At 41.7% G+C, this 15562-nt stretch overlaps 2 protein-coding genes across 3 annotated transcripts in view; one reads left to right on the forward strand and one right to left on the reverse strand.

The window, feature by feature from the left end:
• Positions 1-275: 275 nt before the first annotated feature.
• On the reverse strand, positions 276-13380 carry amd1 (adenosylmethionine decarboxylase 1). Of its 2 annotated transcripts, XR_004613326.1 has the most exons (11): positions 13061-13380; positions 7384-7470; positions 6252-6378; positions 6010-6112; positions 5327-5369; positions 3798-3942; positions 3547-3639; positions 3300-3455; positions 3030-3210; positions 485-2990; positions 276-444 (listed from the first exon to the last, which is right to left on the reverse strand). XR_004613326.1 is itself a non-coding variant. In XM_034580450.1 (10 exons), exons 1-9 carry the CDS (start codon positions 13171-13173, stop codon positions 3067-3069), a joined length of 1011 nt encoding a protein of 336 aa, XP_034436341.1. In that variant the 5' UTR covers positions 13174-13380; the 3' UTR covers positions 276-2990; positions 3030-3066. The 2 variants fall into 2 exon arrangements, 1 of the variants encoding a protein (XP_034436341.1); XM_034580450.1 differs by having other exon boundaries at positions 276-2990.
• Positions 13381-14711: 1331 nt separating this feature from the next.
• Positions 14712-15562, forward strand: part of cdk19 (cyclin-dependent kinase 19) — a 51706-nt gene continuing 50855 nt past the window's right edge. The window contains exon 1 of the mRNA XM_034580468.1: positions 14712-14977. Within this exon, the coding sequence (XP_034436359.1) occupies positions 14850-14977 (128 nt within the window). The 5' untranslated portion in view covers positions 14712-14849. The remainder of the gene's footprint in view (positions 14978-15562) is intronic.

Consider the following 15562-nt stretch of genomic DNA (forward strand, 5'->3'; position numbering starts at 1 on the left):
TACATACTTGACCTGTAGTGCATTTATTAAAAGTGTAATATTGCAATTATTTTGGTTTAAGCTTTCTGAAAATGGGTAATGATAGCATACCTACATTGTATATGCTTGCAGATGGTATACTTTTAGTATATTTTACAGTGTACTACTAATACTGTGACTATATCTTTGAAATATTCTTCTCCCCAAAGCAGTTTTTGTATACTCACACTAAAATACAAAATGTCTACGTTTGTTAATCCTAAAGGCTATACATGTTCAAATAAGGAAAGACAGCATTTGCACAGATAAGTATCTTTTATTGAAGCATCAAGCTCGTAGCACAGATATTTAGCACATCTTGACCATCCAAAGAACAGCAAAAGAAAGAATTAGAACAGCAAAGTTTCTCCTTTAGTACATCGTGATACATCCTGCAACTGTACCCTCTCACCCAGGGGGGGGGACCTTTCACATTCCCTTCCTCTGGAATTTTTCACAAATTCACAAAGGAAAGAAAGCGAAAGAAAAAAAAACATGATTTAGTCAACTCTGAAAAGGATCATCCCTTAAACTCATAATAAACTAGTTTTGAACATTTGGACAAAAATGGGGGAAGAAAAATAAAGATTGGTCCGCAGCAAAAATACAAAATATATTTTGTATAAAATTCTGTTACTGTTCAAACTGCAAAAAATGCTTTGAGTTCACAGTATATATATATATATGTATATATAAAATAATAAAAAGTCGCTATGATCCACACCAACAAGGCTAAAATGTAGTTAATCCCAGAGCAGTCGGCATTTAACTTAGTCAGTAGTTTTAAACAGTGATAGTTTAAATGTGACAGTAAGGAGTTGTTCATGTAAGAGCAGAGATTGGTCCTCAGGAAAAGAATGAAACCACTCCAAAAAGCCATGACGGACAAACTAGAGCGAACTATTCCAAGTGCCAGTTCTTACATGAACTGTTCCAACCTTAAGTTACCATAACACTGTAGTAGGTAATTATATGGAGAGAATGTACTGCAGGGCTGAAAGCAGGTTAAATTCCCACTGTGTCTTCTCCAATTCAAAATTCAAACTGCATTCTCTGGCAGAAGAGTCAGGAACCACCACGCAGCTCAACAGCAGGCGGAGGAGACAAACCTTGGACGTTTGACATCAAGTCATAAATTAGGAAACCTAGCCTGCTTTCAGCACATGTCCACAACTTGAAATAAGATTAATTACAAATTAACCCGACCCCTTTGAAAAAAGAAAATAACCTCCCCGCCTATCCAAAATAAATCCGGATGCGGCAGTTCCAACTACGATTTCAGCTGGTGAAACAAGAAGGTGAAGCACACAGACCTACTGACAAATTGGGAAGAAGAGACGGCGCTACACTACACTGTCAAGCAAGCACGGCACTAGTAGTCACATGCACCATAGTGTCACAGGATTTCCCCCCTCAATGAACAAAAGGGCACTGATCCAAACAAAAAGAAAAGAAACTGCTACTCGACCAATTCACTGCAAAAAATGTCTGGACACAATAAAATTAATAAAATGGCAGTTTATGCAGCGGTTACATGTGGAATGATCCGGGATCACCCTGGCATGCTCAGACTGGTGGGCCTCTATTGTGCATTTACAGATTTCTGTATGGGGCGGAAAGAGACAGAGAGAGGATGGATATTATGTGGGAAAAAGAAAAATGCTTTGCTGGGCAACTAAGCAAAAAGTGTCTGATTCATTATTTCCCATTCAGAGTGGGGCGCAGGCGTAGCCAGGAGCACCGGCTCTCGTTATGTCACGGTGCTGGGGCCAGCTGACAGTCTGACTCTGGCAAGAGGAAACCTGCTGCGAGTTGGACAATGGCTGGTCAGCAGAGGGCATTGTGAGCACTCTGTGTGGGTGGTGGTGGTGGTGGGGCGCTAACCTGGAGTTGTACATTCAGCCTGGTCCAGGCTTTTCTCTAGAGAAGTGTACATTCGAAAGACGGCTGGACAGGCCACTTCACATGGACTGTGCTACATTCAGTTTGAAGACTTTCCATTTAACCAATTTATGTGAATGTAGAAATTTAGAGTTCAATGAAATTTGGGGTGGGGTGGGGGATTAAAGACCCAGAAGCTTCTTATAGATACAGCACACTGTAAAACAAAGAAGCCTGGGTGCCAAAAAGTGCGTATATCTTAAATGATTCATACATAAATACACATTTTCCAGGCATACAACTTTAAAAGCTTGTCCATTTGTATCAACACAAACTAAATGATTGTACAGGTGACGAAGCACGAATGATTGAAGGCATGCAGGTGCACCGCTTCAAAGCCCAGCAAAGCAAAAATCTGCTCTAGTGCAGTTTACAGCAAGCAAAGACCACACTGACCAACATACTGCAAACCAATCCAATATTGACAAACAGCAGGTATGGCAGTCGTTTTCAACTAATCTCTAATATGAAACGCGACAACGATAAGAATGGCCAAAAGCTTACCATGACTTATACATTCAATAACACTTGAGGCAAAAGTTTGGCCTCATTTTAGTATCATGAGTAAACTGGTTTTAAAGTGCTCGCAATCATTGATAGGGATTCATTAATATGAATTGTCACACTGGAAAGCAAACCAATCGGGGCAGGTTGGGTTCATATAGAGGCAGACGAATCTGAGCATGTCAGGGCCCTGGCCTAGTGCGGGCGGAAGCCTTGTCTGTGGGGGATGAGGGGGGAGACCTGCAGGAATGGACCATTGTACTGGGCACAGGTGGACAGCCTCAAACAGAGCGTGTTTAATTCCTCTACATGCACTTCAAGATCACAGCAAGAGTGAGCTAGAATATCGAAACAGAGAAAAGAGCTTTCATGCAAGAGATCTAAGTCACAGGTACAACAATGCAAAAAACTCAAACTGGAGGTTAAACTAGGGCTCGTGACTGCATCAGCAGATTCTGAATGATGACGGCAGCAGAGGGGGAGGACGAGGGGGAGGGAGGAGGACAACAAGCTCTCTACTGGGGGATAAGGCCGGCTGCGGCGGGGCAGCCCCGTGCGGCCGCCTTTCTTTTTATGCCTCTTTCTCTTCCTCATCCTCAACCCTCAGCTCTGTTGGTTCTGCTGCCGGTTCTTGGCGTAACTGGTGAAGACAAAATTGTAATCATTGAACTGAGCCAACTGGCGGTCGAGACGCTTGTAGCCCTCAAGTTTCTGGGCAGAAGTAAAGACACTGCGACATTTGGAGCTCTGCAGGGGCAAACAGAAGAAATGAAAAGATCAGTTACTCAGTGACACTTCAAAAACACAGTAAAAACATGATTGTGTTTTATACAAACCTGATTGACGAAAAGGGTAGTCACAAATTTTCCTGGCTTGAACACATCTACCACCTTCCGAACCAAATCATCGTACGACGTTGCGGAGAGGTTGGTTTCGAAGCTGACATATGAGAACTCCGGCTCAGGGGTAATATGGATGGTCCAGTATGTTCCCTACAGAGAACACAAGCAGAGGGCAATTACAAAACCGTGCAATTAATTGGCACGCCATAGAAACAAGAGATTACGAGGAAGAGTCACTAACGTCAGTCTTCATTCCATTCATTGAGTATCCACAAGGGTTGAACATTGTGGCGTCGATCACAGAACCTGGTATCAGGTCACGAATTCCACTCATCTACAAGACATGAAATAACCCTGTCAACAACACGACTCTTCCGAATGTGTTCATGTCCTAGTACCAGCCAGGCCGAATTCTCTAACAGGCTCAACCTGTTCGTCCACAACACACTTGGCTGAGAGCAAGCACAGATACTGACGGCTAGAGCTACTCACACGAGTGACATCACTTGCAGAAACACCATCTTTCATATAGAACTGGTCCATAATGGCTGGATCAAGGTCACTCATCAGAACTTCCAATGTCTGATCTGCATGCTTGTTTTCCCAGAACTCTGGCAAGTCCAGGGTGAAGAGGTACCTGTGGGTGACAACACAATGAATATCTTTGTGTCTCTTATCAAGGACACAGACTTAACAAGACCATGGAAGAGGAATTGAATCAGCTCACATGTTCATGTCGAACATTAAAATATTAATTTTCAAAAAGTTTGACTGCCCCAAAGAGAAATACACATGTAGTATATTGACATGCCACTGTTCATTCTGATTAATATGATACAGTATTATTCATCTGTGTGCATCCACAGATGTATAGCAAAATTAGGAAATACGATACTATATAAAATAATCTTAATCCAAGTATACGATCATAACAGTTAAAGCAGTCAACATACACCTTTATTTTCCCCTTTAGTCTTTTTAAGCCTCTTACACCTCCTTTTTCCCTGTTCCAAACCCATCTCCTCACTCACTGACATAATAAAATGTATAGATTTAAATCTGAAACATCTGTGGGATATGGGGTTACCAAATCATATTGTGACAGTCTGTCCTTTAAGCCATATTCAAAGGAATAGTTCATCCAAAAATGAAAATTTACTCATCACTATGCTGATGGAGGGGTCACTAATGTCTTCAACTGTTTACCCCTGAAACTCCACAAGTGTTTTGTGGACTCAAACACCCCCCCCCCAAGCATAGAGGCGAGTAGATGAGTGAATTGTCATTTCTGGGTGAACTATCCCTTTAATCCCATTTAGATTTATAGGCATACTGTATTTTTTGCTGTCATGAGGTAATAAGAGCGTTTGCATTGTGGTTGCAGTGACTCTTCTTAAAGGCCGGATTATTAATCAGGGCTCTGCGTATCTAGAGTACCTATCTATCATTATTCATTTTGTTACTACAAATTAGACTTATAATTGTTGTCATTTGCAAGGCCCTTTTCATTCTTCCACACAATGTGGATGCAGGAACTGTCCACGAAGGCAACACAAACAAACATGGAGGAGCATGAATGTGGTAATTCTGAATAGGAGAAGGACTCAGACGAGTCAAGACTAAAGAAGGAGCTCTGACACATACCATAAAATCCTCACAACTGATTCAAACCACCACAATGCTCTTTTAGCAACTCTACAAGACTCATGTCCAACAGTAGTCTACGGATTAGTGAGACTAAATGACCATGGAAAGCGCAGAACAAAGCCCTCACTACAAGAGGTTTCACCTCAAAAGAATCAAAACAGCTGCTGATACAACTTAACATCTAAAAACACCTGGACATCATGTACACATCTGAGAAAAGCGGAATAAAAACAAGGTGCATCATTATCTAGCGATGAAATTACCTCTATTGGGATTCAAACTTTTGATCACAGCAAACAGGCCTGGCCACTGACAATACTGTGTGGACAACACATTCAGTTTCAACTAATACACAAGAGGTGCATGATGCTTACCAGCAGTCAGAGTTAATACGCCCCATGCAGTAGGCTGCACCATCTGGAACAGGCAAAAAGAAAAAGAAAGATTACTTCACTTGTGGTTTCAGTTCAAATGCAGATTGAATTCATTGTTATGAGATTTTCAAAAAGGCCCAGGCAAAGCTTCAGCCTTCAGTCCTCTCGGACGCACAACAGAAATGCCAGATTAAACATGACAAGACACACAGTCATCAGTGTTTCTGCAGATTTTACATGTTCATGTTTAAGACACATTTAATACCCAATAATCATTAATGGATCTCTTTCATACTGGCCACAGTATCAAATAAATCTGTTAAAATCAGTGAGCATGATGTAGCCCAGAATTGTTCACAAAGTAAATCTACTGATGATATTGTCACTACATTCTAGCAGTAAATAAATCCTAATGATTACATGCATTACTCACTGAACAGGCAATGGGCTGGATAAGGAGCAGAAAATGGGGTATTTTACAGATTGATCGAAGTTATCATATTTTTTTCAAGGATACAATTCTGATCAACTGGAGCTGTAATATAGGTGAGTTTCCAGTCAGTTCTTTGATAAAATGGTATAAGAATTTAACAAGATTTTAAACTTCCAATTGCTTTTTGAAGTATTAGACCTGCAGATAAAAGGAAGGAAAACTCTACTGACAAAGTGGATGTGATACATACTTGGGAAAATCTGGCTGAGAAAGTCCACCTCTTCCTGGAAGTTTCGATGAGGGAACTCTTGATGAGTTGGCTTCATAAAGTTCTTGCGGGAGTAGAAGAAATTCTGAAAAAACAGGGTCTGATCAGTGCCATAATTACTACACCCATCATATAAGAGCTGCAGAAATCATGTTAATTTGAATTTAAGAGGTCACATGCACGTATTAGAGTAACATATATGCAAATAATGGTCTGGGTCCAACCTCGATGGCATCAAAGCCGCAGTACTCCCTGGCCAGTTCCAGCAGAGGGACCAGTGCTTGCAGCAAGAGGGTGGTTCCGCACGTCTTCAAAATGAAACGTCTCTTGGAGACAAACATGCTACTCTCACTGTGGAAGGGAAAAAAAGGACAAGATGTGAAACTTTTGTACTGAAACTGTTTAGGTGCCACCACAATTTATTATACAAGAGGTGATAAACTGGTGGTTGTCCATCAACTCAGGCTATAAACGGTTATACACTCAAAGATCAGACAGCCTCTGCCACACTGTACGTCCAATTCGCTAACAGGCCTGAACTAAGAGAGGGGAAAACATATGTACAGACTGTTTTGACCCATTTTTATAACTACATTAGACAGGGATGATTGCAACAGTTCCAATACTAGGAGTTACTAGTATTGGTTCCAATACTAGGAGTTACTAGTATTGGAACTAAACTAAATGAAAGCACAGACTAAAATCTGTGCTTTCATTGAACTTGTGAGTCAAAAGAATTATCAGGGAAATACGGATCATAATTCTTTAAATCACATAGTAAAGCAGTAATGACAGAAGGCACTGTTTGGAAAATGTTGTATATCCAATATATGCCTGTAGGTGGGCAATACTACTCATCTGACAAGGTGGTTTTAAGAAATCAAAAATTTAAACGAAGGGCTTGTTCATTCCAACTCAGCCTGGTTATGCATCATTTGTAATGTACTGCTTGCAGTCAGTATTAGAAAAAACTATAAATAAATAAAAAATGAAACCCCATCACATGAGTCAGGCTGTTTTGACAACAAAAACAAAAATGCAATCACTTCTTGGTTGCTATGACAAAATGTTCAGTTGTTGGCAACTGTGGTCTCGGGGCAGGCTCCAGTTTTATAGGCCCATCAACTCTTTCAACCTAGGTTCTTTTGTTTATACACAACGCTTATGAGTTATACAATTAGACTGCAGCATGTAATGTATGTACCCATAGTTACTCATCATCAGCTGAGACAGTGACTGTGCTGTAAATAACAAGCAGCTTACTGGTGACCTCTGTCTAATCCTGCCCATCTTCTAGCCAGTAGGAAAACAGAGGTGGTGAGTAAAGAATTGTGCAAGTGAAGACCGAAAACTCACCTGAGTATATAAGCTTCCTGCTTGTCAGTCTTTGTCACACTTATGATCAAACAATGCACATTCTCCAAAAGTTTGTCCCACTCAAACCTAAAGGAAAGATGAAAGGGTAACCTTTAGTGTTTGAGATACATTTATTTTAAATGACCATGTGGAAGTGAATCTCACCACAAGCAAGAAAAAATGGATTTGCTGGTTGACTACCCAAAAAATACACACTAAAAGTAAGCAGACTTGTTTTGACTACGTCTTTGTAAGAAAGGCACACACACTCTTCTGCAGCAATGCCCTGTAGGGAACACATAACAGGGAGAGAGGGTTTCTGGAAATTATGGTGATAAGGGGAAAACAAACAACAATCACGAACGAATACAGAATAGATATGTAGTGGTTTGTGGGGGGTTACTACAATACAGTACTCCAGTATGAATTCACCAAAGGAATGGTTCTGCCTGACATAAATCAGGTTCTTGGTATATGCAGTGAATCTGCAGGGTTATGCAAATTAGAATTTTGGACATAATTTGTAGGCAGACTGAAAAATCACAGGCTGGGGTGGACAAAAACAGACAGCTCCCTCGGCAACAAGAGGGCTGCTCCTGCCGCTGCCCACAAGCGCAAATACTGCTGCGTCACACTCTCACTACAACCTTGGAAGGGCAGCATGAGCCTATTCAGAGCGTCCTGTAGGAAGCACAGCCTGGGTCAGTAGAGAAAAAGCGCGAGAAGCATCTGGCACTCAATGGGGAATTTTCCAGCAGCCGATGCTGCATAGTTTGCCCCCTGAGAGATGTATAGGGCTATGTGGAACGAGGGCATTTTTTGAGTAGGAACAAGGAATGAGTCTCAGTGACCAACTAGACTGTCAGCAGCTGTCTCCTCGGAGAGCAGGTGATAGCAGTAAATTAAGAGCTTGCTGGCTTAACTTCCATTTAACATTTTGATGCACAATATAATGTGCATAATGTTCTTTCATTCAACTCTGATGGCTTCAGGTAATTACTGTAGATGTCTCACGATACATACTCCAAGTAACCAAAAACCTAAACTACCCAGTTCACATCTGGTTGGGGAATTTTTTTGCATGCTAGCCCTGCTCCATCCTTATAGTAACCAGGCTAAATCTCTGCATGGGACATACATATGGGTCGGGAGATTAGATTGATTAAAATAACAGCAACACAACATGTACTGGTTCATTTTCTGTAATGTTTCTCTAACAATCATTGACAGATACAGCTTTGCATCATCTCTGCAGCCCTCATACATGCTTGTCTAACATTTAGAAGGATTACACCGACTGACAGATTGGTGGATTTCCTGGGGCAAAAGTACACCGTAATGCAAGTGGAGAGAAAGCAGGTTTTTACAGAACAACAAACTTTGACTAAACATAGATAATCAGTCTCCTGAATTTCTAAATGAAAATCATAATCTAATGATCTTTTATGAATACTGACAAGATCCTGGTTAGTATATTTTAGGCCCAAGTCTGGTAAAGCACATGATGAAAAAGAGGCACACACTAACCAACAACAGTTTGAGAACACCTCGTACAGGGGTCCCTAGACTATGTGTGCACTACAAGAGCTCTTAGGGGGAAAAAAGCACCGTCAGTGTACAACACCACAATAAACACTGCATGTTGTTCCCTCTGTTGCCTCAATTCAATTTGCTTTCAACAAAGAACGACATAATATTAGCTTAGTAGTACTACACCACCTTACTTCTCAACCTTGGCCACCATATTGATAAATGGGAAGTGAATTAGAACCCGTTTACACATCAACATTGCAGCTACTTCAATAATTCTTAGCCCCAACCATGATATTTTGATTGATGGCGGCCATGTTTTCCAAACGATCTTGCTCATTTTTGATAGAAATGTTCATTTCGGTCTCTCAAAAGCTGTATACAAATATTGTATAAACAACTAAATCCAAAAAGTTCTTCATATTTAACATTTTGCAAATATAGAGAAACTATAGCTCGACAATATCCATTAATGCTTCTTGGGTGTTCGGAGTGGACAGTTCAACATACAGATGTTAAAGACCACCAAGATGCATTGTGATCCTATCACACCGCCCTCATGCCAAGATGGTCAGGAACACATATTAGTACCGTAAATTCTTCAGTGTCCTGATGTGTCCCCAACAAGGACCTAACAGGAAAATCAATGGAGGAAGTGGTGGATGTTTTGGTGAAAGCATGCCAGCATTCCCAAAAAAATAATGGAGGGGAGCACTGACATACATAGCTAGAGTGTAAGCAAGGCAAGACCCCCAATCTCAGTCCAAAGAAGATGTAAGGCATAGGCAGTAATAAAATCTGAAGTGATCCGCTGAACACTTTGAAGATGCATGAAGGTCACAGGTTTAAACAGCAATGCATTGCGGTCTGGTCGCCAAAAACATATGTCCATCGGGTGATAGAAACTGCCTAGAACATCATTGGTACCCATATCCTGAGCATCAGTCATAAGATGAGGTGCTTGAGCAGCACCCATAGGATATTAAGAGATAATACCCACAAAGTCCAGCTCAGTGTGCATTTAAAAAAACATGGCGTCAATTCTATCTTAATGGATATTGTGGAGCTATAGTTTCTTTATTTGCAAAATGTTAAATATGAAGACCTTTTTGGATGTTGTCGTTAACACCAAATTTGGTATACTGCCTTTGAGACAGAAATTAACATTTCTATCAAAAATGAGCAAGGTCGTTTGGAAAACATGGCCACCATCAATCAAAATATCTTGGTTGGGGCTAAGCGACGATGAAGAATTATTTAAGTAGCTGCAATGACTGTTTGGCCTTTTCAAACCTGAATGTTGCCATTTGTGGTTTAATTTTGGCTGAGCCGCATCTTTTGAAGACAAAAAGGACTGGAATCCCTAAATGACAGCATTCGACTACAAAATAGCTCGTTTTGGTTTCGTAATTTCAAGGGACTAAATGTAAACTTTTATTATACAATCTTGTGCTGCACAATGATCATTAAAAGTGTATATGATTCAACACCAGTCATCATAACTTGTGCTTTGTGCTACCATTAAGACATATCATTGAGATGATATTGATAAATGGCAAATATATTTTCTGCTCCAGTTTGTGAAAACAGTAAATCAAGCCAATTCTTCCCTTTTTCATTTTACAACTGCCTAAGAAAAACTTAGCAAAAGCCTGCGCCAGTGTTTGACTTCTTCTGGTCAAAATGTGTACATGATACAAATTTGCCTGAGAAACTGATGAAGCTTCAACTCTGGTAGAATGGAAGTTTTGCCCTCATGTATTTTATCTGAGCTGATATGACAAACACGTTACCCCTCTATATGAACAGAAAGATGCACCACTAGTTAGGATTATGGAGTTTAGAATCTTATGAATCACATTTTTCCCAATGCAAAGTGACTTCATAGCTGTTGCAACATGCAGAGGGACAGCGTTACTGGAGACCTGGGTCAGCTCCCGTTGCAGAGTGAAATGCACACCACAGGCTATTTCTGGTCACTTAGCAGGATCAGATTTTCCTCAAAGAAAGCGTGATCTCCAGGAAAGGACCAGATCAGACTGCTAAATACTACTGAGTTTATCCATACACATACGATAGGGACACATGGTTAACCAAGAAGATAGAGATTCCTAGAATTTTGGTCATAGTTGTCATTAAAACAAAAGCAACCAGTAACGCAGACACGTTAGACCACTTGACATGTGCAGTTGTTTAAACACTGACAGGCCTTCAGGACTAGTTGCTTGACAAATACTAGAAGATGCAAGCCTCTGTTGAGCCCTAAGACAGGGACAGCGAAGGTAATGCGAGTGAGCTCCACATTTGTGAATCAGATGCCCTTGTGGACTTATTTGGACATTGGCTGACGGCCAGTGAGCCCGGTTCACCGACGGTGTCCCTCTGAGCCTTTAATCTGCCCTCTGGCTGTAAATTAATGCCGCTCCTCATTCATCCAACTGGCCAGACATACGTCTTAAATTGACCTCAGTGATCTGCTTGGTTGGTGATGAGAAAAGTCACTCACAGTGCCGTCAGATTGGGCAGCAGGACTACTACAACAACAGGTGGCAGAACAAAGTGGTAGACATTTCCAAAAAGCTAAACCTAAGGCAATTTAACAGAACATGAAGATGACAAGTTTTTAAACCCAAGAGAGGAGGGATGTGTTGGGGGGATTGATTTCTAACCAGCTGTTGTCATCGTAAATCATTCTGGACATTTTTCAAACATCTCCAGTTGCACAAAGTTAAACCACCTATTTTATCCCGTGCAAAACCGTGACATGATGACTCACCTAAATAATTGTAATCCATTCACTCATGACTAAATGCGCGGCTTGGTACAAGCTCCTTGGTGCTTAAAGCACAGTAATAAATGGATTCTGTGGTGCTGAACGAGGGCAAAGGTCTTTAGACCACTCACCTCCATTTCTCTGAATGTCCTCTTACCCAGATGGACCCTTTTCTTTGAATGCAGCCAAGTGCCTCTAAGCACAGAAGGGAGATCCTCTGACCAATCAGAGTAACTGGGAGGGGAGTGCCTGCATGGCTGGGAAACGTGACCGGAACAACGACCACTAGCAATTTTAGTGAAGAAGCAGCTCTTGGGGCTGCCATGCTATAGAGGGAATAGCTCTGGAAGGACATCTCGTCACCGACCATGGCATCTGCTCCCATGCATTCAATAATAACTCTGCGTCTCTAGCAACATTCATGTCAAACCGGTCTGGTAGCATTTGACCTCGACTCTTCCCTGCCATCAACACGCTCTCATTAAAAAGGGAGAAAGAAATCCTATCATGGTTGACTGGACATTGAGCTTCCAGTTGTCTGATTTGAATGTGTGCGTGTAGCTGGAGCCGAGGCAACACGCGGTGACTACGGGCGACCACATGCTTGACATCCACAGTGAGGTCCCCACGTAGTTGATTTACGCAGATAAAAACACATGTACAGCGAATCTTAAAGACACCACAGCTCCATTGAACCCAGTCTGCCCACGTTAAACAGGTCGTTAAGTACATTTTTGACACATACGTGGAATTTAATCAAACGACATTCCCAAACGGATGTGGGTGGTAATAAAACGTCTACGCACCAATAAGGGGTTAAAACAAGGGATCGAGCCTGGCTAATCGAAGCATTTAAGTTGAGTCACACACACACACACCGACCAATAGAACAGCCTGAGACAGATGGATATTTCTTCCAGGAACTAGCTAGAGTTAGCTAGCTAGAAACGGCCTGCCAACTTGCAGCCAAGGCGGCTTTTAAACAGTTTGCCCACTTCGCTGTCGCCCTCCGAACACAAGTGAGGGGTCGTAGTCACACAAGATTATTTGCACTTCTACACATTTCCAGGGTGAAGAATGAATTACCGACCTCAGGAGGGAAAGGGGGAGGTGGCCATTTTTGACTGACGATGTTAGCTAGCTTACTAATAATGTGCTCTGGTGTCAGAAATGTGAGTGCCCGGCTAGCTAGCTTTTGGATGAATGGGTGCTCACAGCGAGGGAACTACCCATCGAAAACCAGAGTTATCCGCGTTTAGACGGTTACATGTCACGTACGAGCGGAGGGGAAAGAGGGCAAGCATGTGGCCGACAGCGTTTCGATATGCTGCCGACTGAGACCGAGGGCAGCCTAGCCGTCCAAATGACACGAACCTTGGGATGGTACGGAGGTCCCCGGTTCCTTTGGTCTCATCCTGCCGAGAGAACCACACCTCCAACAGCTTCTCGGTCCCCTCAAAGAAATGTGCACCGTTTTCTTCCATCATGAGACAACAGACACCCAACAAAAATATTAAACGTCGCTTGTAACGTTTACAGCTTAATAATCCTTCCTCGATCAGTAATAGTGAATTGAGGTACAGTCCTTTAAACAATCCAGGTGTTGATTTTCTTGAGTTGCCGTCTTCCCTTTTGCAGAGAATACCGTGAGCGAGTGCTAGCTAATATCGCCGGCCATACTGTGTAAAGCGCTGAATGCAGATGGCGCGGGGCTTTTATATAGCAGCCGCGGCTACGTCAGCCTTACGTTGAGCCGACCCATTCGCCAGTCTCTGCCTTGTGACATTTGTTTGGCCCGGAGAGCCGTCAGTCATGGCAAAAACAAACCTCGCCTCACGTGACTTTTTGTTTTACGGTCTGCACGGGACGTTGTTGATAAGAATGAGAGAATGGTGTCGTAAATTACATTTTAAAAGTATTACATAATTACATCACAGTTATTCATTTTCATTCAACTCACCGGTTTCAAAATGTGGGACTATTGTATCTGCTTGTCGCGTAAGAAAAGAACCAATCATATTGGAGCGATAACATACAATATTTATGCATCTGTCCATATGGGTTACATGTAACTATATGTTATCACTACCACCACCAGTACATGGTCACTATGCATTCATTTATTGTCTGTACTTTACGCGGACATAAACTAATACACAAGTTTTACTCAAACATACGTGAAAATAATTTCACTACACATAGAATACAACGTTATATCATATTTGTAAAGAGTAAATTAGGACGGGTTTCAGTAAAGGAAAAGAGAAATCTGAATGCATTGTATGAAACACAAGCCGGAAATTCAATTCAGTGACCAAATGTAAAAATATAATAATGATAATACAAACATTTGTATTTGTTAAATTGCTATTATTATTATTAAATAACAACAATAATATCAATCATCAGTCGTAAAAATATTATAAATACATATATATATACATAAAATGAAGAAATTGTACTTTCTTGATTCTTGTTGTTCTGGGTTTGTACCCTCGTGGTTGAATGCACTTATTGTAAGTCGCTTTGGATAAAAGCGTCAGCTAAATGAAATGTAATGTTATGTAAAAAATGAAGGTGCCATGCCAGCTGCAGCAATTTGGCTGTCTATTTACACTTTGTGTGACAATAAAACAAAACGGTATATTTTATAGAAACCTTCGTTTATATTTTTCTGTGAGGACCGATTTCATTTATTGTATTACTTTGATTATAAATGGGGTGTGTGCTATAAAATCACTACCAATAAAGGTTTAGGGATCATTTCAGCATTTCTGAAGAATGTATTTTTTGTCCATAGCTATTAACTTTGAAGGAACAGCTCTGGACTCCATGAAATTCAAACCACCGATGCCTGCATGTTTGAAGAGCGTTCATGAGTACGCACAGCGCAACAAACCGCAGCGAGAAACGCGCGTTGTAGTTCCCTTCATCTCGGCTGCCAAGCTGGCGAAGCAAGGCGCCTGCTCAGAAAGAACTACACTACCCAGCGAGCCCTGCGCGCCAATTAGAAACGTCAACGAGCCAGTGAACATTAAGCGGAGCAGACCAAAATCCCAAACAAGGAAATGGTGGGGGAATAAAACGAGCAGATTATTTAATTAATGCATGTAATAATTAATATTTTATTTTATTGTAAATTAAGACGTATTTATGGGTTAAAATGGATTACGACTTCAAAACAAAGCTGGCGGCCGAGAGAGAGAGAGTAGAAGATCTGTTCGAATATGAAGGTTGCAAAGTGGGTCGAGGCACCTACGGGCACGTTTATAAAGCTAAACGCAAAGACGGGTAAGATAACCGTGGACCTTATTGTTTGTGCTCTCATCTCACTGACCACAGGCTGCATGTGCTCAACTCACGGCTCGGCTGTGTTTAGAACGGGGCTTTAGATCGAACCCTGGCCGAAGCGCTAACCCGTGTTTCTGTGTTTTTGTTTTCATGTAACGCACTCACTCACTCACCAACGGTCCCCCCCCCCCACCACCACACTCCTCGTCCTCCTCCTCCTCCTCCTCCCCCTTAAACAACACACTAAAGCAGCGGCGGTGGGTTTAATGTTTGGACAAGTGTCTTCTTTACCGTCGCCAGTGAATGCAGCCTGATGTTGATGCACGTAAACCGAAGCCACCGCACGTCACTTCGAGCGATAGTGACAGTTCAGCGCCTTTTGCGTGGACAAGCTGCCCCCTCCCCCCTCATTTTAACACGGTGCACTGCCAAACTTTTTTCCCCTCACGCTCACAGTGGGTAGTGATCGTTTTTTTCGGACACTGTCAAGCATCTTACAGTCCAACGCATGTGCATATAATGTGCAGTGCATGTTCTGAGATGTCCCTCATGCTGTGCCAGCAGTTTCACTCTGTGCTGCTGGCT

This window comes from Hippoglossus hippoglossus, chromosome 24 (assembly GCF_009819705.1).
Source record: "Hippoglossus hippoglossus isolate fHipHip1 chromosome 24, fHipHip1.pri, whole genome shotgun sequence".
NCBI lineage: Eukaryota > Metazoa > Chordata > Actinopteri > Pleuronectiformes > Pleuronectidae > Hippoglossus > Hippoglossus hippoglossus.

Excerpts from the sequence above, each read along its gene's own strand:
- amd1 (XM_034580450.1), bottom strand. The coding sequence starts at position 13,173 with ATGATGGAAGAAAACGGTGCACATTTCTTTGAGGGGACCGAGAAGCTG. Across the intron at positions 5,370-6,009 it reads TCTCAGCCAGATTTTCCCAA|ATGGTGCAGCCTACTGCATG; the intron begins GTATGTATCACA and ends TGCCTGTTCCAG. Across the intron at positions 3,456-3,546 it reads TGAATGGAATGAAGACTGAC|GGAACATACTGGACCATCCA; the intron begins GTTAGTGACTCT and ends TGTTCTCTGTAG.